General features: G+C 42.9%; 2 protein-coding genes across 2 annotated transcripts in view; one reads left to right on the top strand and one right to left on the bottom strand.

The window, feature by feature from the left end:
- Positions 1–15,324, bottom strand: part of LOC137377341 (L-lactate dehydrogenase A chain-like) — a 44,880-nt gene extending 29,556 nt beyond the window's left edge. The window contains exons 1-3 of the mRNA XM_068046922.1: positions 15,199–15,324; positions 10,002–10,116; positions 593–766 (exon numbers count right to left, since the gene is read on the bottom strand). Of these exons, the coding sequence (XP_067903023.1) occupies positions 593–766; positions 10,002–10,116; positions 15,199–15,324 (415 nt within the window). The remainder of the gene's footprint in view (positions 1–592; positions 767–10,001; positions 10,117–15,198) is intronic.
- A 6,738-nt stretch (positions 15,325–22,062) lies between these two features.
- Positions 22,063–25,770, top strand: part of LOC137377150 (palmitoyltransferase ZDHHC13-like) — a 57,866-nt gene continuing 54,158 nt past the window's right edge. The window contains exons 1-2 of the mRNA XM_068046526.1: positions 22,063–22,161; positions 25,247–25,419. Coding sequence (XP_067902627.1) covers positions 22,135–22,161; positions 25,247–25,419 — 200 coding nt within the window. The 5' untranslated portion in view covers positions 22,063–22,134. The remainder of the gene's footprint in view (positions 22,162–25,246; positions 25,420–25,770) is intronic.

The following is a 25,770-nucleotide window of genomic DNA, read 5'->3' as shown; positions in this document are numbered from 1 at the left end:
ATGTGCCAAAGTCCCAGCATTAAAGCAATGCCTGTTCACATGGATGCAAAAGATCCCATGGCGTTATTTGAAGAAGTCCCGGGAAGGTGTCCAAGCCAATATTCTTCCTTTGATCAACACCACAAAAAATCTATATTATCTCATTCATTTGATATTTGTGGGATCATGCTGTGCACAAATTGGTTGCTATGTTTAACCAGACAACAATGAATACATTACAAAAGTAAGTTGCTGAAGCACTTTGGTACATCCTGAGGATGTGAAAAGGCACGACATACATTAAAGTTCTTTCTTCCCTTAATAAACTTATTTGGAGAAATGTTTGAATACTGGCTGTTGAACTCAAGCGCATGGATAGTTTGGCAAGGACCAATGCCATTTAGAAAGGAGGGAGAAGATAAAATTAGACAGGAAAATAAAGGAAACTAGTATAATATTACAAATGTGTATTGAAGTTGAAATCTTTGCTTTAATAAAGCAATTCTCGAAAACAAAGATATTCACTGCTGGGATAGTTTTCTAGATTTTCACATTGAATACACCTATGCAACTGAAGACATTCTCAGCACTATTTAATCAACTTAAACTTTACCTGGATTAGTAACAATTAGTAAAATGGTATCTGGACTGTGCTTAACCAATTGAGGGATGATCTCCTTATAGACAGCTATGTTTTTCTGCATCTGTTTTGTTTTCACCTCTCCCTCTATCTGCCGTACACCAGCACAGATGATGCACAGCTTAGAACCTGTTGTAACTAGAAAGTCTGTAGGATGGTCATTGTAAGAGAGAGAGAGACATTCAGTTAAAAAGAAGACATAGGTATTTTAAGTCAGACTTGAACTGTAATGATTCCTTAACCCAAATATTCCATTATAAAAAACATGAATACGTGGCACTGCGAATCTGAGTGGCAACCAACTGACACCAGTTTTCAAATCTAAACATTTTCTACTCCTTACAAATGCTAGTCCATCAACTTGTTTCATAAAATACAAGTTTTCCATATTGTTCAATGGTCCTGGACTTACAGAACACGCTTTTATCATTGTACTTCCTAGTTTGATTAATGTGTCAGGTAAAACATTATAACCAGCAAATGTTACACGAAATAATGAACAAACTTTTCAACAGCTCTTTATACTTTTAGAATTGCTTCTTTTATGAGCTTCAGAATTAAAAGACTTGTTTAAGATTCATGTCCCCGATCAATAAGTAAATCAATTTAGAGTTCTAAATGTTTAAATTGTTGGCAGGCAAAGCACATGTTATAGTAGGATACTAAAACTAGCTGTCAACAACACTCAACAAATCAGAATTGCTTTTATACAGGCCTAGTGTGGTTCTGGTGATGCTGGTTTCCAACACAGGGGTCTTGTGCAGCCAATGACAAGCCCAAAGTGAACTTGATAGATTTGCTAAGTCCAGCTGCTAGGAAGACTTGCCTTCGTAATACTTGCTGCATTAACTGTGGCTCAGTGGGTAGCACTCTTGCCTCTGCATCATGAATTTTTGTGTTCAAGCCTCACTCCAGAGACTTGAGCTGACATTCCAATACAGTAATGAAGGAGTGCTGCACTGTCAAAGGTGCCGTCTGTCAGATGAGGCAATAAACCGAGACCCTCCCCCCACTCGATGCCCTTTCAAGTGGATGTAAAAATTGCCATGGCACTGTTTTGAAGAAGTGCAGGGGAGTTCGGCCCAGTGTTCTAGCCAACATTTATTTCTCAACCAAAACAGCAAGACAGATTATCTGTTTGTGCCACCTTGCTGTGCACAAATCGGCTGCCGCATTTTCTACATTACAACAGTGACTACACTTCAAGAGTAAAGCACTTTGGGATGGCCTGAGGTTGTGAAAGGCACCATATAAACGGTCTTTCTTTTTTTTAAAAAACAGATCTTCGTGCAGTCAGACTTAGCAAATCTGGCAAGTTTACACTGGGATTATCGCTGACTGGACACAAATAGGCACAGGTTATCATTTCATGAATTTGGCTTGATATTGGAATCAACTTGAAGCATGCTTGTTTCAAACACTATTATTTTTTAATTATTCCACTGGTTTGGAATCTGTAATTAAAGTGGACATTCCCAAAGTATAGGTCTGCCTATATTACACAATGCCTATTGTAAAGCAGTTTATTCATCCAAACAATCATTTGTGTTATACCTGCAATGTGCATGAGAAAATACTTCATTTTGAAAACTACACCAAATTTGGTGACATCCAAAACACCAAGCACCTTTAGTGATAAATCTGTGCATATTTAAATTAGAGCTAACTACTCCCCTGCTACTCCTCCACTGGCTCAGCTGATAAAAGCAGAGTAGCTGAGCCATATAGATCAGCTTAGAAACTGTCCTGTGCTGTACTGGCTGACCTCAATGGGTTTTGACCATCTGCACCATTTGTGAGTCAAGCTCAATAATTTCAGCTGTGGAATGATGAGATGTGCTGCAAATGACTATGATTGTGACTTTTCTGACATCTCCTTTGTTGCTGTGGCCAGTTCGAAGATGTAAGCCAAAAATTTGCACGCTGCACCCACTGGCAAGGGTTGCCTGGTTCCCTAATGGATTTTCATATTGTCCTTCACTCAGCAATTGAATTGTTAGGACACTCAGACTAAGATGCTTGACTTGACAATCTATATAAATGCAATCACAATAAATGAAAATAAATGAGTCGTGAGTAGGGCACCAGAAATAGCTAAATCGGGCCTTAGTATCCCTGAGTTAGGAAGGCAGAAATGGGTCTGGGTTTCAGCTCCTGGTCACTATCAAGCTACTCCTCTGCACTTTATCCTCATTTGAGCATCTCACCTTATTCCATTTCTCCTCGTTCTCTACCACCCACCCAAGTACCAAGAAATTTTTTTCACTGAGATATCCCCTCTGCACTGAAGGACTTCTTATCCTCTGTGATTTAAATCTCCCTCTCAATATGTCATGTTCTCTCTCCTCTTAGTTCATTGCCCTCCTATCCTCCCTTAAATCGCTTGCTCCAAGTAAGTTCTCCAACACACATTCACGGCCACCCCCTTGGCCTTGCCATTTCATGTGACCTCACTCCTTCCATCATGTCGATCACAGATATGGTCATCTCTGACCACTTGTATCACTCTCCAACCACATCACCTTTCCACCTCCCAACTAGGAAAGAACTGTCTCCAATTCACTTATAACTGTACTTTCAAAATTCCAACTGTCTAGCCTTTGGCCCTCCATTCACCAGAACATTTCTGCAGCTACCAACCTGCTAAACCACACTCTCACTTCCACCTTTGATGCCTAGTCCCCATTAAAACCATTACTCACCCTGGCTATTCACCATACAGCCCTCATTTCCATTCCCTTAAGTCCTAGGGACGCTGTCTTGGCCACTCCAGCTGAGTCACTGGCATGGATGGCATTTCTGCTTATGTGAACACACAAATCTCCTCTCACGGTCCCTGGACGAGCCTGGGCAGGATTGTATCATCCAATATGGCGAACAACTGGTCTAGCCATTTACCAGCCGATCTGGCTGGACCCACATAAAGTACCATCATCCTTGTCTTCAAATCCCTCCATGGTCTCACCTCTCCCTAGCTCTGTAATCTTCTCCAGCCCTAGCTTCCAAGATATCTGTGCTTCTACAATTCTGGCCTTGTGAGCATCCTCAGTTTTAATTGGTCCACCACTAGCAGCCATTCCTTCAGCTGCAAAGGACCTAATTTCTGGAATTCCCTCCCTCCACCTCTCTTCTGCTCTTTCCTCCTTGAAGATGCTCCATAAAACCAACCTCTTTGACTAGAGAGTACCCAGCACCTACGGAAGCATACTCCAAGCTGAAGCCATTGGCTAAAGGTGAAGGATGAGGAAGGAGAGAATTAAAAAGAAATGAAAACTAAACTATTAAAAGGTGTCAATAATCTGCTTTGTCATCTATTCTCCATTCAAACAAAAAGAATCTCAGAAGAGATGTCTGTGTCCTCCACTAAAGGTTTTCCAAGAGGGATTGTCTTTTTGCGTCTCATCACACCTCTTCTTAGGGAATTGTACCACTTCTCATCCAAGTTTCCCCTTCCCTTTTTATTTTCCCAATGAATGCCACTTCCCACTATTCGAGAGAAATACTATAATTGAACACTGTACCATGAGCATTGTGATAGGAATATCCATAACAATTAATGATGTTACAGGATTACCCAGAAAAAATAATCACCAAACTACGACCATATATTATGGATGACGATATGATACAAAAACCTGCTGAATGACAGGTGAAAAATAGTTTTTCACAGCAAAAACAAATCATAGCATTTTAAAATAACAGATTGCCTAGCAACCATTGAGGCCATGGAATGGATGTCTTTCTTCTACTCATTCCATCTTCCAGGGGACTTGTCACCATGTCAACTGTTCAGTTTGGGCCGAGGGAGTCTTCGAAAGGGACCTGGGTGATGGTTGTTTCACTACTTTTGATGTCAGCACAACACGTCAAAGCAATCAAAGAAGTAAATAGAATGCTTAAAGAAACAGCAAGAACAATCTCCAGAGGTTGTGCCAGGGCTCTCCAATTCTAGGTTGCTTTGTCATTAAAAACATACAAGCACTGGAGACAGTATAGAGAAGAGCAATGAGACTAATCCCAAGAGTAAAGAAGATGGGCTATGAAGAAAAATTATGTAGGCTTCAGCTCTACAACATAGAAAGAATATTGGGGGGAACCTCACTGGTATTTAAAATGTTACATGATATATGGTTATGTTAACCTAGATATTACTAATTAAACCAGGACAGTGGGTCCAAGAGAACACAATTTAATTTCATGAGAACTAGTTTTGGAATAGATATTAAGAAGAACCAGATGGAAATTATTTATTTGATTTAAACTAATTTAATTAATTATGTTATTATCTTTTTTAAAACATAATACATTTTGCCTCTTGCATTTTTATTGTAAATGCTTGGTGTAAACAGAATACTCATTGACTTGCCATGAAACAGAAATTTTGTTTCACTCCTCACCAGCACAAATAAACCAGCATTTACCCTGTATTATACTGTGTCAGTGCGAATAGCCTCTGGTACATGAGACCTTTTGAGACAAAATAAAACAGAATGCTTTACACACATCCTAAAGAGGAGCAGATATATAGGCAAATCTCAGAGAAGTGTAAAAATAATAGGGTAATAATAGTAGGGGATTTCAACTTTCCCAATATCAACTGGGATAGTCTTAGTGCAAAAAGCTTAAAAGAGGTGGAATTCTTAAAATACATACAGGAGAGCTTTTTGAGCCAGTACGTAGAAAGTCCGACAAGAGAAGGGGCGGTACTGGACCTAATCCTGCAGAATGAGGCTGGACAATTGGAAGAAGTGTCAGTGGGGGAGCATTTCAGGGATAGTGACCATAACTGTAAGATTTAATGTAGTTATGGAAAATGACAACGAGGAACCGGAAATAAAGATTGGGGGAAGGCGGATTTCAATATGATAAAACAGGATCTGCCAAAGTGGACTGGGAGCAGCTACTTGTAGGAAAATCTACATCAGACCAGTGGGAGTCATTCAAAGAGGAAATAGTGAGAGTTCAGAGCTAACATGTACCCGTTAAGGTGAAGGGTAGGACCAATAGGTCCAGGGAACCCTGGATGTCAAGGGATATAGAGGATTGGATCAGGAAAAAAAAGGAGGCTTACGGCAGATACAGAGCACTGAAAACAGCAGAGGCACTAGAGGAGTATAGAAAGTGTAGGGGGGTACTTTAAAAAGTCATTAGGAGACCGAAGTGGGGACATGAAAAAACACTGGCAGACAAGATAAAGGAAAATCCTAAGGCATTTTATAAATATATTAAGGGCAAGAGGATAACCGGGGAAAGTGTAGGGCCCATTAGGGACCAAAGTGGCAATCTGTGTGTGGAGCCGGAGGACATAGTTGGGGTTTTAAATGATTACTTTTCATCTGTGTTCACTAGGGAGAAGGACGGTGTAGGTATAGAGATCAGGGAGGGGGATTGTGAGATACTTGATCATATTAGCACTGAAAGAGAGTAAGTATTAGCTGTTTTAACGGGGTTAAAAGTGGAAAAATCCCCAGGCCCAGACAAGATGTATCCCAGGCTGTTATGTGAGGCAAGGGAGGAGATAGCAGGGGCTGTGACACAAATTTTCAAATCCTCTCTGGCTGTAGGAGAGGTACCAGAGGATTGGAGGGCAGCAAATGTGGTACCATTATTCAAGAAGGGTAGCAGGGATAAACCAAGTAATTACAGGCCAGTGAATCTAACATCTTCTTCTTCTTTGGCCTCCTTGTCTCGAGAGACAATGGGTAAGCGCCTGGAGGTAGTCAGTGGTTTGTGGAGCAGCGCCTGGAGTGGCTATAAAGGCCAATTCTAGAGTGACAGACTCTTCCACAGGTGCTGCAGAAAAATTTGTTTGTCGGGGCTGTTACACAGTTGGCTCTCCCCTTGCGCTTCTGTCTTTTTTCCTGCCAACTACTAAGTCTCTTCGACTTGCCACACTTTAGCCCCGCCTTTATGGCTGCACGCCAGCTGTGGCGATCGCTGGCAACTGACTCCCACGACTTGTGATCAATGTCACAGGACTTCATGTCGCGTTTGCAGACGTCTTTAAAGCGGAGACATGGACGGCCGGTGGGTCTGATACCTGTGGCGAGCTTGCTGTACAATGTGTCTTTGGGGATCCTGCCATCTTCCATGCGGCTCACATGGCCAAGCCATCTCAAGCGCCGCTGACTCAGTAGTGTGTATAAGCTGGGGATGTTGGCCGCCTCGAGGACTTCTGTGTTGGAGATACGGTCCTGCCACCTGATGCCAAATATTCTCCGGAGGCAGCGAAGATGGAATGAATTGAGACATCGCTCTTGGCTGACATACGTTGTCCAGGCCTCGCTACCATAGAGCAAGGTACTGAGGACACAGGCTTGATAGACTCGGACTTTTGTGTTCTGTGTCAGTGCGCCATTTTCCCACACTCTCTTGGCCAGTCTGGACATAGCAGTGGAAGCCTTTCCCATGCGCTTGTTGATTTCTGCATCTAGAGACAGGTTACTGGTGATAGTTGAGCCTAGGTAGGTGAACTCTTGAACCACTTCCAGAGCGTGTTGGCTGATATTAACGGATGGAGCATTTCTGACGTCCTGTCCCATGATGTTCGGTTTCTTGAGGCTGATGGTTAGGTCAAATTCGTTGCAGGCAGCCACAAACCTGTTGATGAGACTGTGCAGACACTCTTCAGTGTCAGATGTTAAAGCAGCATCGTCAGCAAAGAGGAGTTCCCTGATGAGGACTTTCCATACTTTGGTCTTCGCTCTTAGACGGGCAAGGTTGAACAACCTGCCCCCTGATCCTGTGTGGAGGAAAATTCCTTCTTCTGAAGACTTGAACGCATGTGAGAGCAGCAGGGAGAAGAAAATCCCAAACAGTGTGGGTGCGAGAACACAGCCCTGTTTCACGCTACTCAGGATAGGAAAGGGGTCTGATGAGGTGCCGCTATGCTGAATTGTGCCTTTCATATTGTCATGGAATGAGGTGATGATACTTAGTAGCTTTGGTGGACATCCGATCTTTTCTAGTAGTCTGAAGAGACCACGTCTGCTGACGAGGTCAAAGGCTTTGGTGAGATCAATGAAAGCAACGTAGAGGGGCATCTATTGTTCGCGTGAATCTAACATCAGTGGCTGGGAAACTATTGGAAAAAATTCTGAGGGACAGGATTAATCTCCACTTGGAGAGGCAGGGATTAATCAGGGATAGACAGCATGGCTTTGTCAGTGGGAGATTGTGTCTAACTAACTTGATTGAATTTTTCGAGGAGGTGACTAGATGTGTAGATGAGGGTAAAGCACTTGATGTAGTTTCCATGGACTTCAATAAGGCTTTTGATAAGGTTCCGTATGGGAGATTGGTTAAGAAGGTAAGAGCCCATGGAATCCAGGGCAAATTTGGCAAATTGGATCCAAAATTGGCTTAGTGGCAGGAGGCAGAGGGTGATGGTCGAGGGTTGTTTTTTTGAGTGGAAGCCTGTGACCAGTGGTGTACCACAGGGATCGATGCTGGGACCCTTGCTGTTTGTAGTGTACATTAATGATTTAGACGTGAATATAGGAGGTATGAATTTAATCCTGAGAAGTGTGAGGAAATGCATTTTGGGAGGACTAACAAGGCAAGGGAATATACAATGGATGGTAAGACCCTAGGAAGTACAGAGCGTCAGAGGGACCTTGGTGTACTTGTCCATAGATCACTGAAGGCAGCAGCACAGGTAGATAAGGTGGTTAGGAAGGCATATGGGATACTTGCCTTTATTCGCTGAGGCATAGAATATAAGAGCAGAGAGGTTATGATGGAGCTGTATAAAACGCTAGTTACGCCACAGCTGGAGTACTGTGTACAGTTCTGGGCACCACACTATAGGAAGGATGTAATTGCACTGGAGAGGGTGCAGAGGAGATTCACCAGGATGTTGCCTGGGCTGGAGCATTTCAGCTATGAAGAGAGACTGGATAGGCTCGGGTTGTTTTCCTTAGAGCAGAGAAGGCTGAGGGGTGACATGATTGAGGTATACAAAATTATGAGGGGCATTGAGAGGTTAGATAGGAAAAATCTTTTTCCCTTAGTGGAGGGGTCAATAACCAGTGGGCATAGATTTAAGTTAAGAGGCAGGAGGTTTAGAGGGGATTTGAGGAAAAATGTTTTCACCCAGAGGATGGCTGGAATCTGGAACACACTGCCTGAAGAGGTGGTAAAGGCAGGAACCCTCACAACATTTAAGAAGTATTTAGATCAGCACTTGAAACGCCACCGCATACAAGGCTATGGGCCAAGTGCTGGAAAATGGAATTAGAGTAGTCAGGTGCTTGATGGCTGGCACAGACACAATGGGCCGAAGGTCCTGTTTCTGTGCTGTTTGACTCGATGACTCTATGAGAACCACAGCAATTGGCACTTCAAAGGCGGCTCTTTGGCTCATCACCTCTATATCAGCCCTTTGTTGGTCAGTGAGTGCAGAGTTAAAGGGTGAATGGGAGAGTCTGAGTTAGGATATGGGCAGCTACAGGAGTCTTGGATGAGTTCAACTTTATGGACGGTGAAGATGGGAAGCTGTCCAAGGGAGCATTGCAATAGTTGTGTCTAGAGGGAACAAAAGCATGGATGTATATTTCAACAGCAGATGGGCTGAGGCAGTGGCTGATTTTATGGAAGTGGAATTAGGCAGTCTTTGTGACGGAGTAGATATGGGGTTGACTATTCAGCACAAGGTCAAATAGGTTGAGAACAGCTTGGTTCAGCCTGAGACAGTGGCCAGGGTGGGGGATGGAATCATGGCGAGGGAATGGAGTTTGTGGCGTGTGCTGAAGACAAAGGCTTCGACTTGCCCAATGTTTATTTGAAGCACATTTTGGCTCATCCAGAACTGGATGTCAGACAAGAAGCCTGTCTGCACAGAGGCTATGGTGGGGTCGATGAAAGTGGTAATGAGAAAGAGCTGGGTGTCTGATGTTGCATCTTCAAATGATGTCACTGAGGGGCAACTTGTCGGGGAGAAATTGGAGTGGGCTAAGAATGGATCCTTGGAGGACTCCAAAGACAATAGTGCAGGAGGCAGGAAGAGAGGCCATTGTATGAGATTCTCCGACTATGACTGGATCAGTAAGAGTGCAACGAGGCGAAGCTAATTCCACTCAGCTGAACAGAGGAGAGGTATGGAAAGAGAACGGTGTGGTCAACTGTGTGAAAGGCTGCAGGCAGTTCACATTATGGTCACAGTCATAGAGGATAACAAGTTTACCTAGGTATTATAAATTTGGATATTGGAATTTATGATGCAAAAAACTGGCAAGAAATGTGTGGCAATAACAGATTCTTAATATATAGGTGAGTCTGTTAGACGTGCAAGTTAAAAAGTATAACAAAAGAAACATAATTTTACTCCAAAAGTTCATTACATTATATATGGCCATGATAAATCCCATGGCCCATCACTGACCTGTATCTGCCGCAATTCTGGTCTTTAGAAACAGGCTACCATGTAACAAATCCAGAGCCTCGCCCCTCAGTTTATCTGTCGCCTTATCAATTAAAGCCAGTTCATCAGCAATATGCTACAAGAAGAAACAAATGCAAAATACGGTATATATGGAAAATATAGTTTTAGGTTTGTGTTCGAGCATTAGCCAACATTCTAGCAATATATCAAAAATATATTCATAGAGTCATTGAGTCATTACGGTGCAGAAGTAGGCCATTCGGCCAGTCCAATCCATGCCATATTGTTGATATTATTCTAGTTAGTTTAGCATTTACATTTTCCTTAGACCATATCCTCATGCACATTTTTTATTTCCTTTAAATTGTCTATAAGATTGCCTGCCGAATACAGCAGGCATGTCTCAGCATCCGTCTTCAAGTGTCACTTAGGTATATCCTATGAAGCCAGAGATGAAGCTTAACTCCATGTTCCCTTCAGCTGCACATCTTTCAAGACAGAAATATCACCAGTTCATGACGTTCTGATTTAGGATTTGTTTACCAATACAGTAAATGGGCTGAGTATTTCCAGCATTTCTTGTTTTTATTTCAGATTTCGAGCATCTGCAGTATTTTGCTTTTATTCCTCCAGCTAGTCGTTTAATTGTCTGCCACCATTCACGACTGGATGTGGCAGGACTGCAGAGCTTAGATCTGATCCATTGGTTAGCTCCACCAGGTTGACACCTCATTTTGAGGCATGCCTGGTGCTGCTCCTGGCATGCCCTCCTGCATTCTTCATTGAACCAGGGTCGTCCCCCGGCTTGATGGTAATGGTAGAGTGGGGGATATGCTGGGCCATGAGGATACAAATTGTGGTTGGTGTCAGTTTGGGAAATTTACATTTTTCCCCAGTAGAAACTGGCTTGGTGACAGCGATATGGCAAGTGTGCAAATCATAGAAATAAAGAAGAACAAACATTCTACTCTATGGCTTTCTCTTGATACAAGTCTCATTTTACATACAGTAGTGTTTGACTGGCTCTAAAATAGAGAGATGCTCTCCTTGAAGCAGAGAAGTAATTATGACCAGCACATCCTGCAAGTCGGCTGTAGCAGACAATAAAAAATAAACTGTCTGTCCTGCATCAAAAGTATATTAACATACATGAATTAAATTCACTAGTATGCTGACAATGTACTCACCTGTAAGTACCTTGCTGAGAATATGTACACACTGCTACACGGTAGGAAAACCAGTGTGCAAAATTTCTCCGTTGCAAAAAATACTTTTTGAACATTTTAAATTGAAAGAATGTTTCTATGGGAACCATTACACTTTTTGTTTACTCTTTCAACTTCTATTCATGGCCAATATTTATCCTGAAACCAACAGCACAGTAGCATAGTGGTATATTACTGGACTAGTAATCTGGACGTCTGACCTAATGCTTTGAATACTTGAGATCAAATTCCACCAGAGCACCTGGAGGAATTTAAATTTAATTAAATAAATCAGGAATAAAAAGCTAGTCTCAGTAATGGTGACCAGGAAAGTACTGGATTGTTGTAAAAATCCATCTGGTTCACTAATGTCCTTTAGTGAAGGAAATCTGCCATCCTTACTTGATCTGGCCTATATATGACTCCAGACCCACAGCAATGTGGTTGACTTTTAACTGCCCTCTGAAATGGCTTAGCAAGGCACTCAGTTGTAACAAACCACTACAAAAAAAGTTAAATAAAAATAAAAATGGACACGGCACCGGATACAACAAATGCACACCGGCCCACTTGACCCTGCAAAGTCCTCCTCATGGACATCGGCGGACTTGTGCCAAAATTGGGAGAGCTATCTCACAGATTAGTCAAGCAACAGCTTGGCATAGTCATAGTCACCAAATCATACCTTACAGCCAATGTCCAAGACTCCTCCATCATCATCCCTGGTTATATCCTGCCCCAGCAGCACATCCACCAGAGGTGGTGGCACAGTTGTATACAGTCAAGCAGGAGGGGCCCTGGGAGTCCTCAATATCGAATCCAGACCCATGAAGTCTTGTGGCATCAGGTCAAACATAGGCAAGAAAACCTCCTTCTGATTAGCACCGACCACCTTCCATCAACTGATGAATCAGTGCTCCTCCATGTTGAACAGCACTTGGAAGAACCACTGACAACAGAGTATACTCTGGGTGGGGGACTTCAATGTCCTTCAACAAGAGTGGCTTGGTAGCACCACTACTGACCAAACTAGCTGAGTCCTGAAGGACATTATCTGCCAGGCTGCCTGCGGCAGGTGGTGAGAGAACCAACAAGAGGGAAAAACCTACTTGACCTCGTCCTCACCAATCTGCCTGTCCTTTTTTTAATTCATTCATGGGATGTGGGCGCCGCTGGCCAGGCCAGCATTTATTGCCCATCCCTAATTGCCCTTGAGAAGGTGGTGGTGAGCTGCCTTCTTGAACCACTGCAGTCCATGTGGGGTAGGTACACCCACAGTGCTGTTAGGAAGGGAGTTCCAGGATTTTGACCCAGCAACAGTGAAGGAACGGCAATATAGTTCCAAGTCAGGATGGTGTATGACATGGAGGGGAACTTGCAGGTGGTGGTGTTCCCATGCATTTGCTGCCCTTGTCCTTCTAGTTGGTAGAGGTCGCGGGTTTGGAAGGTGCTGTCTAAGGAGCCTTGGTGTGTTGCTGCAGTGCATCTTGTAGATGGTACACACTGCTGCCACTGTGCATCAGTGGTGGAGGGAGTGAATGTGTGTAGGTGGGGTGCCCATCAAGCGGGCTGCTTTGTCCTGGATGGTGTTGAGCTTCTTGAGTGTTGTTGGAGCTGCACCCATCCAAGCGAGTGGAGAGTATTCCATCACACTCCTGACTTGTGCCTTGTAGATGGTGGACAGGCTTTGGGGAGTCAGGAGATGAGTTACTCGCCGCAGGATTCCTAGCCTCTGACCTGCACTTGTAGCCACGATATTTATATGGCTACTCCAGTTCAGTTTCTAGTCAATGTTAGCCCCTAGGATGTTGATAGTGGGGGATTCAGCAATAGTAATGCCATTGAATGTCAAGGGGAGATGGTTAGATTCTCTCTTGTTGGAGATGGTCGTTGCCTGGCACTTGTGTGGCGCGAATGTTACTTTCCACTTATCAGCCCAAGCCTGCATATTGTCCAAGTCTTGCTGCATTTCTACATGGACTGCTTCAGTATCTGAGGAGCCACGAATGGTGCTGAACATTGTGCAATCATCAGCGAACATCCCCAATTCTGACCTTATGATTGAAGGAAGGTCATTGCTGAAGTAGCTGAAGATGGTTGGGCCTAGGACACTACCCTGAGGAGCTCCTGCAGTGATGTCCTGGAGCTCAGATGATTGACCTCCAACAACCACAACCATCTTCCTTTGCACTAGGTATGACTCCAACCAGCAGAGGGCTTTCCCCCGGATTCCCATTGACCTCAGTTTTGCTAGGGCTCTTTGATGCCATACTTGGTCAAATGCTGCCTTAATGTCAAGGGCAGTCACTCTCACCTTACCTCTTGAGTTCAGCTCCTTTGTCCATGTTTGAACCAAGGCTGTAATGAGGTCAGGAGCTGAGTGGCCCTGGCGGAACCCAAACTGAGTGTCACTGAGCAGGTTATTGCTAAGCAAGTGCCGCTTGATGGCACTGTTGATGACACCTTCCATCAAGTTACTGATGATTGAGAGTAGGCTGATGGGGCGGTAATTGGCCGGGTTGGACTTGTCCTGCCTTTTGTGTACAGGACACCTAGGCAATTTTCCACACTGCAGGGTAGAACTGCCAGTGTTGTAGCTGTACTGGAACAGCTTGGCTAGGGGCACAGCAAGTTCTGGAGCACAGGTCTTGAGTACTATTGCCGGAATATTGTCAGGACCCATAGCTTTTGCTGTATCTAGTGCCTTCAGTTGTTTCTTGATATCACGTGGAGTGAATCGAATTGGCTGAAGTGTGGCATCTCTGATGCTGGGGACTTCAGGATGAGGCCGAGATGGATCATCAACTCGGCACTTCTGACTGAAGATTGTTGCAAATGCTTCAGCCTTATCTTTCACACTGATGTGCTGGGCTCCCCCATCATTGAGGATGGAAATATTTGTGGAGCCACCTCCTCCAGTTAGTTGTTTAAATGTCCACCACCATTCACGACTGGATGTGGCAGGACTGCAGAGCTTAGATCTGATCCGTTGGTTGTGGGATCGCTTAGCTCTGTCTATGGCATGCTGCTTACGCAGTTTGGCACGCAGATAGTCCTGGGCTGTAGCTTCACCAGGTTGACACCTCATTTTGAGGTCTGCCTGGTGCTGCTCCTGGCATGCCCTCCTGCACTCTTCATTGAACCAGGGTTGGTCTCCTGGCTTGATGGTAATGGTAGAGTGGGGGATATGCCAGGCCATGAGGTTTCAGATTATGGTTGAGTACAATTCTGCTGCTGCTGATGGCCCACAGCGCCTCATGGATGCCCAGTTTTGCATTGCTCGATCTGTTCGAAATCTATCCCATTTAGCATGCTGGTAGTGCCACACAACACGCAGGAGGGTATCCTCAATGTGAAGGCGGGACTTCGTCTCCACAAGGATTGTGCGGTGGTCACTTCGACCAATACTGTCATAGACAGATGCATCTGCGGCAGGCAGATTGGTGAGGACGAGGTCAAGTATGTTTTCCCCTCTTGTTGGTTCCCTCACCACAAGCCACATACCCACTCTGGCAGCTATGTCCTTTAGGACTCGGCCAGCTCGGTCAGTAGTGCTGCTACCAAACCACTCTTGGTGATGGACATTGAAGTCCCCCACCCAGAGTACATTCTCGAACACAACTGGGTGGCTTGCTAGACTATTTCAGAGGGCAGTTAAAAGTCAACCGCTTTGCTGTGGGTCCAGCGTCACATATAGGTCAGATCGGGTAAGGACGGCAGATTTCCTTCACTAAAGGACTTCAGTGAACCAAATGGGTTTTTACAACATCCAGTAGTTTCGTTGTCACCATTACTAATAATTGCTGTTTTTAAATTCGAGATTTATTTAATTAATTGAATTTAAATTCTCCAATTGCCATGGTGGGTTTTGAACTCATGTCTCCAGACCCTTATTCCAGGCTTCTGGATTACTAGTTCAGTAACATAGTCCTATACAAAATGCAAAAAAAAACTAAACTGCTGCACAGAATAATGAGTGTGATCGTTATTACCTGCTGTAGAATAGAAAAGGCACACGACATGCCAACTTTTCCAGTTCCCACTATTGAGACTTTTGATATCGCCTTCAATGGAGTGTCCAAGTGCAACTCATGCATCAATTTATTTTTCAAGCTCATGTTTTTAAATTGAATGGTCAGCCTAGAAAAATCAAAAATCTGAAGGGAAAGAGCATCTGTCTGTTAATATTGTACAAACGGTGTGCAGGTTAATGTTAAAGAGAAGCATGAACAGGATGGTGGAGAGTGGCAACTATGCCTTTACTTCTGACACCCAGAATTTGAATCTGAGCTCCAAGTAACATTTAATCACTTCTGCTCGGAGTGGATGACTTCTTTCTTGGACAGGTCTCTGGTCAGCCACTTGTTGTAGTCTTGCATAATAATCGAAGTCCTTTTTCTCAGGGTTGGAAAGGAAGATGGAGCACAAGTGCATTGAGAAAGGTTACATTTTAACTCATTCAAAACCCATTGACTCACACTGAGTTAAACTCGGGCCCCAAAAGTGTGAAGAAGCCCACAACCCAAACTGTCTCTGTCACAAGGAAGTATGGCAGTAGGGAATTCTTAAAACGAGAACAAGTACGAGAAAATACATATTTTTTAAAAAGGTCTTTTATTACTACTTCATTATTAATGATCCTCAGGATCATCTATATTGAATTTCTGGAACTTAACACTGTTCGATATTATCTATGGATGCTTAACCAACTTTAACTGTCATTTTAATGGAGGTACCAAACCACTGAAACAAAACATTTAGATGGTCATATCATTTCCAGGTTGTAATACCCGTCTCAATATTCTCTCCCTATCAATGTTTTCTTTCAGCTCTTTGAATATTGTCTCTTTTTACTTACACAAACTTGTTTTGTTCTTCTTGCTCCTCGTTTCAGCCTTGCTACTGGTTCTGTTGCGCGTATGTGTGTCTGTACGTTTTCTTTTATTGTTTCTCCGTGACCTGATTTATCTCCTCGTCCCGCTTCGTCTTCAGCGGATCTTTTCTCCCAACCGTTCCCTCATCCCCGTTTTTATTCAAACTCCGGAGTCTTCGTTCTAAATTCTCTCGGCCAACCTCGCGCCTCCGTCCATTTCAAGAAAAAGCCACTTACCAGCAATTATGACAGCAAGTTGTTTCTGCTTAAGTTGGAACGTTAACTGGAAGTACTTTAAAACATAGGACCATATGCACGAGTTAGGTCATTCAAACCATCCAGCCAGTTAAACCGTGCACAACTTTTATTTACAATCCAACATATAGCAGCAACAGAAAAAGTGTCAGCTCCCTATGATCTGACTACTTTGATTGTATAAACCTCACCATACCACACCTTACACAACACTGGTCCTGAATGATCAGAACCCAGCCTCTTCTAACTTCTATATCTCGGGCTGCATTCACATTACAATAGTGTCAATGTGAAGGGCTTTGATTTCCCAGTGATGCTGAAGTTGTACTGTAAATGCACCACTCAGCGTTTTACTTTATAATCTCAGGGTGTGAGAGTCACTGTAGCATTTACTGCCCACCTCTAATTGCACTGGAGAAGGTGGTGGTGAGCTACCTTCTTGAAGCACTGCGGTCCACATGGTGAAGGGACGCTCACAGTGCTGTTCAGTAGGAAGTTCTGGGATATTGGCCCAGCAGAGATGAAGGAACAGCGATATATCTCCAGTCAGAATGATGTGTGACTTGGAGGTGACGATATTCCCATGCATCTGCTGCCCACGTCCTTCTAAGGTGGTGGAGGTTACAAGTTTAGGACATTGTAATGTAGCAATGTGAGACTTCATAGAGCAGCAGTTTCACTCTGTTTTGGATCAGGTTTGAACATTGACATCTAATTCACACTTTGAAGTTTCACATCAATGCTGAGTCAAAGTGACTTCCTACCGATGCTAAACTTGAAGTATGAAAGTACTGTAAATGAATGTCTTGCTGTGTGGTGAAAAATCTAATAAAGGTCCACAAGGCATGGTTGCTGTATTAAAACTAAGATCAGAAAATGCTGAAAAATATTGACTGGTTCATCAGCATCTGTAATGAAAAGACAGGGAGGTTTCAGGTGCAGACCCTTTAACAGAATTGTCTGACAGGACCAACACACAAAATGTTAACTCGTCTTTTCTCTTTTAGATGCTAATAGGCATGCTGTGTGTTTCCAGTATCTGTGTATTTTATTCTGATTTTATTTTAGGTTTCTGGTATCTGCTGTTTTTTTCCTTTTTTTGATTAGATTTTTTGGTTGACTGTGTTTTGGGAGTATTACAATATCTCGAGGGCTACTTAAATATTATGTTGAAAAGAGAAAAAATTAAATGTTGCTCTATTTCTTTCCTCCAAAATCTCTCTTTCCTTTCCATCCTCAACCTGCTTGTAAAACTGTATTTGACCATATGTTTTTATATTGTGGATGTAGATTCCTGTTATGACACTCTACCCCTTGGTGCTTGCTGACCGACATTGACTCCCTGTCCACCAATGCTTCGATTTTAAAATTCTCGAATGCTCCCAATATTACATTTTCCATGCAGTATTTCAGCCCCTCATAGCTTACTCTCCTTAAATCCCAATTTGTTATATCTTTTTTTTCCTGTACTGTCCTCAATTCAACTTCAATAATAAAAATATGATCAATAAATCCTAAATATTCCTTTATCTCAGCTTGGCTTATTTCTCCCTCCTCATTCCATAAGATCAAATTTAATACTATCTTCATTTTTATGGGTTCCTTCACTTGTTTTTCAAGAAAATATTCTTGATTGCTTTCAACAAAGTCCTCTGACATACAGATTGCCCCAACTGTAGGACCGAGCCTACATCAGGAAGATTAAAATCTCCTATAATAATAACGGAGCATGAGCAGTATGCCCACCTCTGTTTTATTTTGTGATGACATAGGAATAAAGGAACAGGACTAGACCATCAGTCCTCTGAACGTGTTGTGCTATTCAATGAGATCATGACTGATCTGTATCCGAACTCCATCTATCTGCCTTGGCTTCATATCTCTTCATAACTATGGCTAACAAAAATCTATCAATCTCAAATTAAAAATGAATAATTGACCTAACATCTACTGCTTTTTGTGGGACAGAATTCCACACTTCTACCACCATTTGCCTGAAGGTGTGTTTGCTAACGTCTCTGGTAAATGGCCTTGCTGGACTTCCCCACCAGCTCAAAAAACTGTGTCATAGTTTTTCTCTATCTGCTCTCTCAATTCCTTCCAAAATTCTAAAAATCTCAATCAAATTATGTCTTAGCTGTCTATATTCCAGAGAATACAAGCCTATTTTGTGTAATCTCTCCTCATAATCTAACCCTTGGAGCCCTGGGAACATTCTGGTGAATCTGTGCTGCACTCATTCTGAGGCTAATACCCGTTTTCTAAGGCGTGGTGCCCAGAAATGTCCGCAGAACTCAAGATGTGCTCTAACCAGAGATTGGTCTAGCTTAAGCAAAACTTCCTTCCCTTTATATTCTCACCCTTTAGATATAAAAGTTAATATTCCATTAGCCTTTTTGGTATTTTTTTGTACCTGACTACTACATTTTGACGATCCGTTACCCTCTTTGGACCTCCACTGTACCTAGATATTCACCATTTAAAAAATACCCAGATATATCCTTTTTTTGGTCCAAAATAGATGACCTCACATTTACCTGAACTGAAATTCACTAGCCACAGTTTTGCCCACTCACTTAATCTATCAATGCCTCTTTGTAATTTTATCTTCCCATCTATACTTCTGATGATGCCACCAATTTCTGTGTCATTGATAACCCTGGATATATGGCTCTCTATTGTGCTATCGAAGTCATGAATAAATATAGTGAATGGTTGAGGTCCCAGCACAGTTCCTGTGGGACAGCACTAGTCACTTCCTTCTAATTCAAGTATGTATCCATTATCCCTACTTTCTATCTTCTACCTATCCACCAAATTCCAAAGCAGATCAATAATTTGCCTTCAATTCCATTAGCTTTAATTTTAGTTAGTTTCTTATGTTGTACCTTATCAACTACCTTCTGGGAGTCCATATAAACTATATCCGTAGATAATTCCTTGACTGTGACCTTAGTTACTTCCTCAAGAAATTCAATTTGATTCATTAGACATGACCTACCCTTTACAAATCCATATTGGCTCTTTCTAGTCAGCTCTAAGTGCTCAGTCTCTCTTCCCTCAATTATAGATTCCAATAACTTCTCCACAACAGATGTTAGGCTAACTGGTCTATGATTTCCTGGTTTCTCTCTCACCTTTCTTAAATAATGGAGTTACATTTGCAATTTTCCAATCTAAGGGGATAATTCCTGAATCGATAAAGTGTTGGAAGATAATGGATGAAGCATCTGCAATTTTCTGACCTACTGCCTTCAAAACCCTTGGGTGGAAACCATCAGGTCCCGGGGATTGGACAGCCTTTATTGCCATTTCCCCCCTAATACTGTTCTCTTGCTTACATTATCTTTAGTAAGTTCCAGTCCTTGATACATTATTAGTTTCCCCGGAATGTCAGGCATATTATCCTCTTCCTCTACTGTGAAGACTGACAGAAAGTAATTGTTCAACAAGTCTGCCATTTCCTAATTTCATTTAAAATATTACTCACATCTGTTTTTAAAGGGCCCGTATTATCCTTGTCTACTCTTTTTCTTCTAATATAATTGAAAAAACTTTTCTTAGTTTTGATATGCCTTGCATGTTACTTTATGTATCCCTTTTTGCAGCGCTTACTATATTTTTTGTCTTCCTTCACTGTTCTTTATGTCTGTCCAAGTCTCCTGGATCTACACTATTCTTTGCACTTCTGTATGCTTTTTCCTTTAGTGTTATGTGATCTGTAACCTGTTTTATCAATCATGGCTGTTTTATTTGGCAAAGAGAGCTCTTTCTCCTTAAGATATATACTAGTCCTGCATTAAGCCAAAGTCATTTTTGAATACCTCCCACTGTTCATCAGTAGTTCTACCCGATAACCAGTTTGCCGTACAGTCTCTGTCTCATCCCATTAGAAAGTTAACTGTACTGAAATATGCAATCGTAATAACTGTGTTCACAGTTTTCCTTTTCAAACCTTACATTAAATTTGATCTTATTATGATCTCTGTTGGATAAATGCTTCCTTACTATTAGATTATTAACTAATTTTGACTCATTACTAAACCTAGTATGACCTGTTTGATTTTGCTACTATTGAATATTTTTTTCCTTTTCTACTTTCCAGACTAACCCATTATACCAATCCCTAGATCCTTCCTTTCTGACCGACAGTGCCACCCTAAATCTGCTCTTTCCTTTCTGAAGCACACATGGCCCTGTCGATCTGTTCCCCCTCACCTTTCTCCTTCAGCAAGGTTGGTTATACCACCAGTGTAACCAATTCTTCAATTTTAGCATGGTCTCTGCTTCAATCACTGACTTTGGTAGTTCATTGCACAGCCTCTCAACCCTCTGTGTAAAAAAATGTTTCTCCTGCTCTCTGTCCTAAATCTTTTTAATTCAATCTTATATCTATGTTGCCATCTTTTAAACCTCACAATCATAGAGATTCTATCTTCTCTGTTCCATCCCTTCATAATTTTAGACAATCCTATCAAATCACCCACTATCACCTCATTTTGTTGAAAACAGTCCCAAACTAAGATACCATATTGTATTTTATCTGCTACTTTTACAAAGTTTTAACAATTCAGAAACAGGCCATTTGGCCCAACAGGTCCATGTTGGTGTTTATGCTGCACATGGGCCTCCTCCTACCCATCTTCAAAAATATATCCTTCTATTCCTTTCTCCCTTATGTGCTTGTCTAGCTTCTCCTTGAATGCATCCATGCCATTTCCTTCAACTACTCCCCATTAAAAACATACAAATTTTATTCTTTACTTGGTGTCAATTCTGAACTCTTGTCACACAGTGCATATATATACATCAAACTGTGATACCCCCATAGTCCAATAGTCTGCAAATGCTCACACATGAGGAATGACCATTGTATGAGGCACCTGAAACTGCCAGCTCCCTTGCATGATACCCAAACCTAACTCTGTGCTTAGATAACTAATCATCTGATTTGGAATGGACAGTGCATTTTTTGAGTAGGCTAACTCAAAATTTTTAAATTGCTTGAAACCTTCTGCTACCAATGGGAAGTGCAGGACACTGAGCGAAAAGACTAGCATTTATATCGTGACTTTCAGGGCCAGAGGACGCCCAAAGCACTTTACAACCAATGAAGTATTCTTAAAGGGTAGCCACTCTTGTAATGTAGTAAACACAGCAGCCAATTTGCAGCAATGTGATAAATGACCAGACTATCTGTTTTCAGTGATGTTGATTGGGGGATAAATATTTGCCAGGATACTGGGGATAAATCCCCTGCTGTTCTTCGAAATAGTGCCATGAAATCTTTTACATACACATGAGAGGGCAGATGGGGCTTGTCGATGATGAAAATCCAATCATGACAACACTTGACACATGCATATTCATTTTGTTTTGCACTGGTGGTGCACTGCACCAGAGGCAGGGGGTACTTGGAATTGTAATAAGAACAAAATAGTGCAGATGCTGGAACTCTGAAATGAGAACAGAAAGTGCCGGAAATACTCAGCAGGTCTGGCAGCATCTGTGTGGAGAAACAGAGTGAACGTTTCAGGTCTGTGACCCTTCACCAGGCTGATGTCAAAGATGCTCCATTGGCACTGCACCTGCTGTGATATTTATTGATACATGCTCCGGGGCTGCTCCCTCAGCCAATTAGGTGTGTGTCTGCGGGGAGCTTTGCGGCCAGGCCAGTGACGGTGCGACGCAGGTGGATGCGCCATGACGTAAGGCGCCGTGCGTCGAGCGGGAGGATGACAACGGACCAACCGAGCGCGCGTTGGCCAGGAAGTAGGGACGGCGGCGGAGGGAGGAGGGGATGGAGTGGCAGGACACCAGTTCTGAGGTAAATTCCGGAGCATTGAAGGAAATAGAGTGTCGCAAGGATCCGTGTGGGGGTAAATAGAGAGATTCCGGGGATTGGGAGTGTCTGAGGGGGGAGGGCTTGAGGGGAAGGGTCCTGGGGGTGTGAGAAAGTTGTGGTCGTTTGTGGGGAGGTCTGGGGTTTGCGGGTGGGGTGGGTATAAAGGGCGAGTGGCTGGTGAAGTGGAAGATGAGTGCGGTCGGTGCGCACCCCGGTGCCTGGGTTCCCCCCGTGTCGTCCCCCCCCCCCGCCCCCCGGTGCCTGGGTTCCCCCCGAGTTCTTCCCCCCCCCTCCCCGGTGCCTGGGTTCCTCCCGAGCTCCCTTTTTCTCCCCGCCCCCCCCCCCCCGGTGCCTGGGTTTCCCCCTTGTTGTTCCCCCCCCCCTGGTGCCCAGGTTCCCCCTGTGCCCCCCCTGGTGCCTGGTGGTTTCTTCTCTCTCCCCCCCCCCCCCCCAGGGGTCCTGGCGACTGGCTTCCCTCTTTCCCCCCCCCCCCCCCCATGTCCCGGCGACTGGTTCCCACCCCTCCACAATGTGCCATGGCGCCCGGCTTTCCCCCACAAGAAATAGGGTCAGGAGTAGACCATGTAACCCATCTGGCCTGCTCTCTGCTCTGCCATTCAGAATTATCGTGGTTGATCTTAGGATTCAATTCCACTTTCCCGCCACCTCGCCGTACCCCGTGATTCCCGGAAAGACCAAAAATCTGTCTATCCCAGCCTTAAATGTATTAATTGATGGAGCATCTGGGGTAGAGAATTCCAAATATTCACAACCCTTTGAATGAAGTAATTTCTTCTCATCTCAGTCCTTAATGATCGGCCCCTTTTTCTGAGATTGTGCCCCCATGTTGTGGATTCCTTGACCAGCAGAAATAATCTCTCAGTATCTGCCCTTTCCAGCCCCTTTAGAATCTTATATGTTTAAATAAAATTACCTCTCACTCTTCTAAACTCCAGAGAATACAGGCCCAATTTATTTTGTCTCTCATTGTAGGACACCCCCCTCATCCCAGGGACCAATCTCGTGAACCTTCACTGCACTGCCTCACCCTGTGCCCCTGGCGCCTGGGTTTTTCCACACTGTACCCTCGACTGGATGTACCACTCCCACCCCACGTGTATTTGTTGCTGGTATGGACTCTCCCCTCCCCCTATCTCTAGGCTAGGAGCTTGGGGAGAACGTGAGTCCTGGAGAGGAAGCAGTGACTATTTATCTTGCCTCTGGGTGGGGAACTTAAAGAGCAGCTTGTTTGCTTTGGCTCAGTTTGGGGACTGAGAAAAACGGAACAGGGCACCAACTTGGTTAAAAAAAATTCTCAAGTCATGGTACTCAAGTTATTTTATTTCAGTCATGTGGGTAAAATACTTTCAAAAGCAAGCTTGTGGGAGAGTTCTGAGCACCCCACAACCTCTTTCCTCATGCACTTGAGCATTTAATATATACACAATATACACAAATATATTCTGTTTTTGTGTGATGGAGCAGTAGGATGTGTACTTGATTTCTGCTCTTGTTACTAACTTGAGTTGGGGTTAGGTTAATACAAAGAATGGGGAAATAAAACTCAAAATCATTGAGCTGCTATTGCACTCTTCTTCATAGTCGGGTTGCTCAACACTTTTGACATTGAGTGTACCCAGTTGAGAATTTTTAGAACAGACTTGCTGCCACTGCTAGAAAATAGCCTGAGAGGGGTGCAGGGATTTTTCTTGGTCTAAGTTAATTTCAGTTTTTGTCCCCGGTATTTCAGTTGAAGCCAAAATACTTTACCCTTTTCCCAGCAAAATTTTGAGTGTGGAAACATTGTTGCACCTGAGCACTGGTAAACAAAACCTGAGTATTTTTTATTCACTAGGGATGTTAGGAGAAATACATAATAAATGTTGAAATGCAAATTACTGTAGATATTGCAAAACATTTTCTGTAATTTTTGTATTCAGATGTACATAATTGAGAATACCATTTTAATCTGCATATGATTTAATTATTAAAAAATGATTTAATACATTATGATTTTGATTTTTGTTTACAACTTGAACTTGTGTAGTGTCTTTAACATTATGAAGCATCAAAACCTATGCAAAAGCCTGGGGAAATGAAAGTGTAGAAGTTAGGAAAAGTGATTAAAGTTGGGGGTAGTTTTGAGCATGCTTTTGATCTGGTGAGTTATGTATCAAGACTTTAGGAAGAAATTTCCAAAATATGGGCCAGGATAGCAGTGCAGTAACTCTGTTGAATAGTGCTTCGGGAATTCATCCTGTTCATTATTCTCAACCCCTACTTATTCATAATACTGACAGTCACTGTACTACCTGACCCTCCACAGCCCCCCCAAATTTCACTCGCCAAACTTTCAAGTTACTAAGCACTAGTAATGCTGCTTAAATTAAAACATGATCTAAGCTATTATACTATAAAAATGGTAAACTTGATACCATCATATAGACTTAGAATGTGCCCTACTTAAGTTCATGTTACTGAAAACAGACAGCTCACCATCCCAGATGAATTTGAATGGCATGTAGATCCAGACTCAAAAGTGTAACGACCTGGTTAGGAGGCTAAAGTTGTAATAATAGCCTGGACGAAAGGAATAGGTCAGTTGCTGACTTGGCTGAATTCTTGAGTTTAGAGCTATGATGAAGCAGTTCATTTGAACAAATCGAGGCTATTTAAATTTTACTTGCTTCAGTAGCCATAATTCCTTCTAAATGTGTTTATCACTTGCAATCATTAAACTAGAGCTCATGTGTTTATAGCAATGCACTACATTGGTAATCTCTCATGGTAGGTTTTGTATGTGTTTTTATGTTCAGTTCCTGAGTTTAGATATGCAGCTGGCATGGGAGGGGGAAGAAAGAGGTGATGGGTATTCGTATAAGGAGATGGAATAGAAGGCAGAAGTAGTTGAACTGTTCACCTTTTAGACTAGCTAAGTAGCTAATCCTGAGAAAAAGCTAGCTGTCTGCCCCCTCAGTTGGATACAATGCATGACATAGGTAAAGGAGACTTTTTTTCCCCATATCACTTTACTGGTTCATTACTAATTAATATGTTTCATCTATAGTGTCAACTCAATTGTCCTCATGGGCAGCATGGAGCACATAAACAAGAATCTAGTGGCAACAACAGAGAAGAATCGTACAACAATTCAAGTCAAGCCACAAGCCCTGCTGAACATCACCGTGACCTTGCTTTCATGGAAGACTATAGCAACTGGGATATTGTAAAAGCCACGCAGTAAGTTCTGTGTGAGTGATGATATTGCCTAGTACGTAAGCCATCCGTTTATGTGGTTGTCTGAACGTAACATAGGATATAGCAGCAGGAGTAGACCATATGGCCCCTCGAGCCCATGTCACCATGATCATGGCTGATCATCTGCCTCAAATCCACTTTCCCCCATCCCTCTGAGTTGCAAAGCTCCTGTACATCCTTTTCCTTTTGAGGACAGAGCTTAAACTTTTTCCTGCGAATTATTTTGCATGTCTTTATGCATGTAGGCAGAGTATCAAATGTGGAGGTTTTTGTCTATTGTGTCTCCTTTACATACTGGATCAAGGCTGGAAACTGGATAACTGACTTTCAGTA

Source organism: Heterodontus francisci, chromosome 14 (assembly GCF_036365525.1).
Source record: "Heterodontus francisci isolate sHetFra1 chromosome 14, sHetFra1.hap1, whole genome shotgun sequence".
NCBI classification, from domain to species: Eukaryota; Metazoa; Chordata; class Chondrichthyes; order Heterodontiformes; family Heterodontidae; genus Heterodontus; species Heterodontus francisci.
Note: the sequence above shows the minus strand (reverse complement) of the source record. Positions and strands in the feature narration are given on the sequence as shown.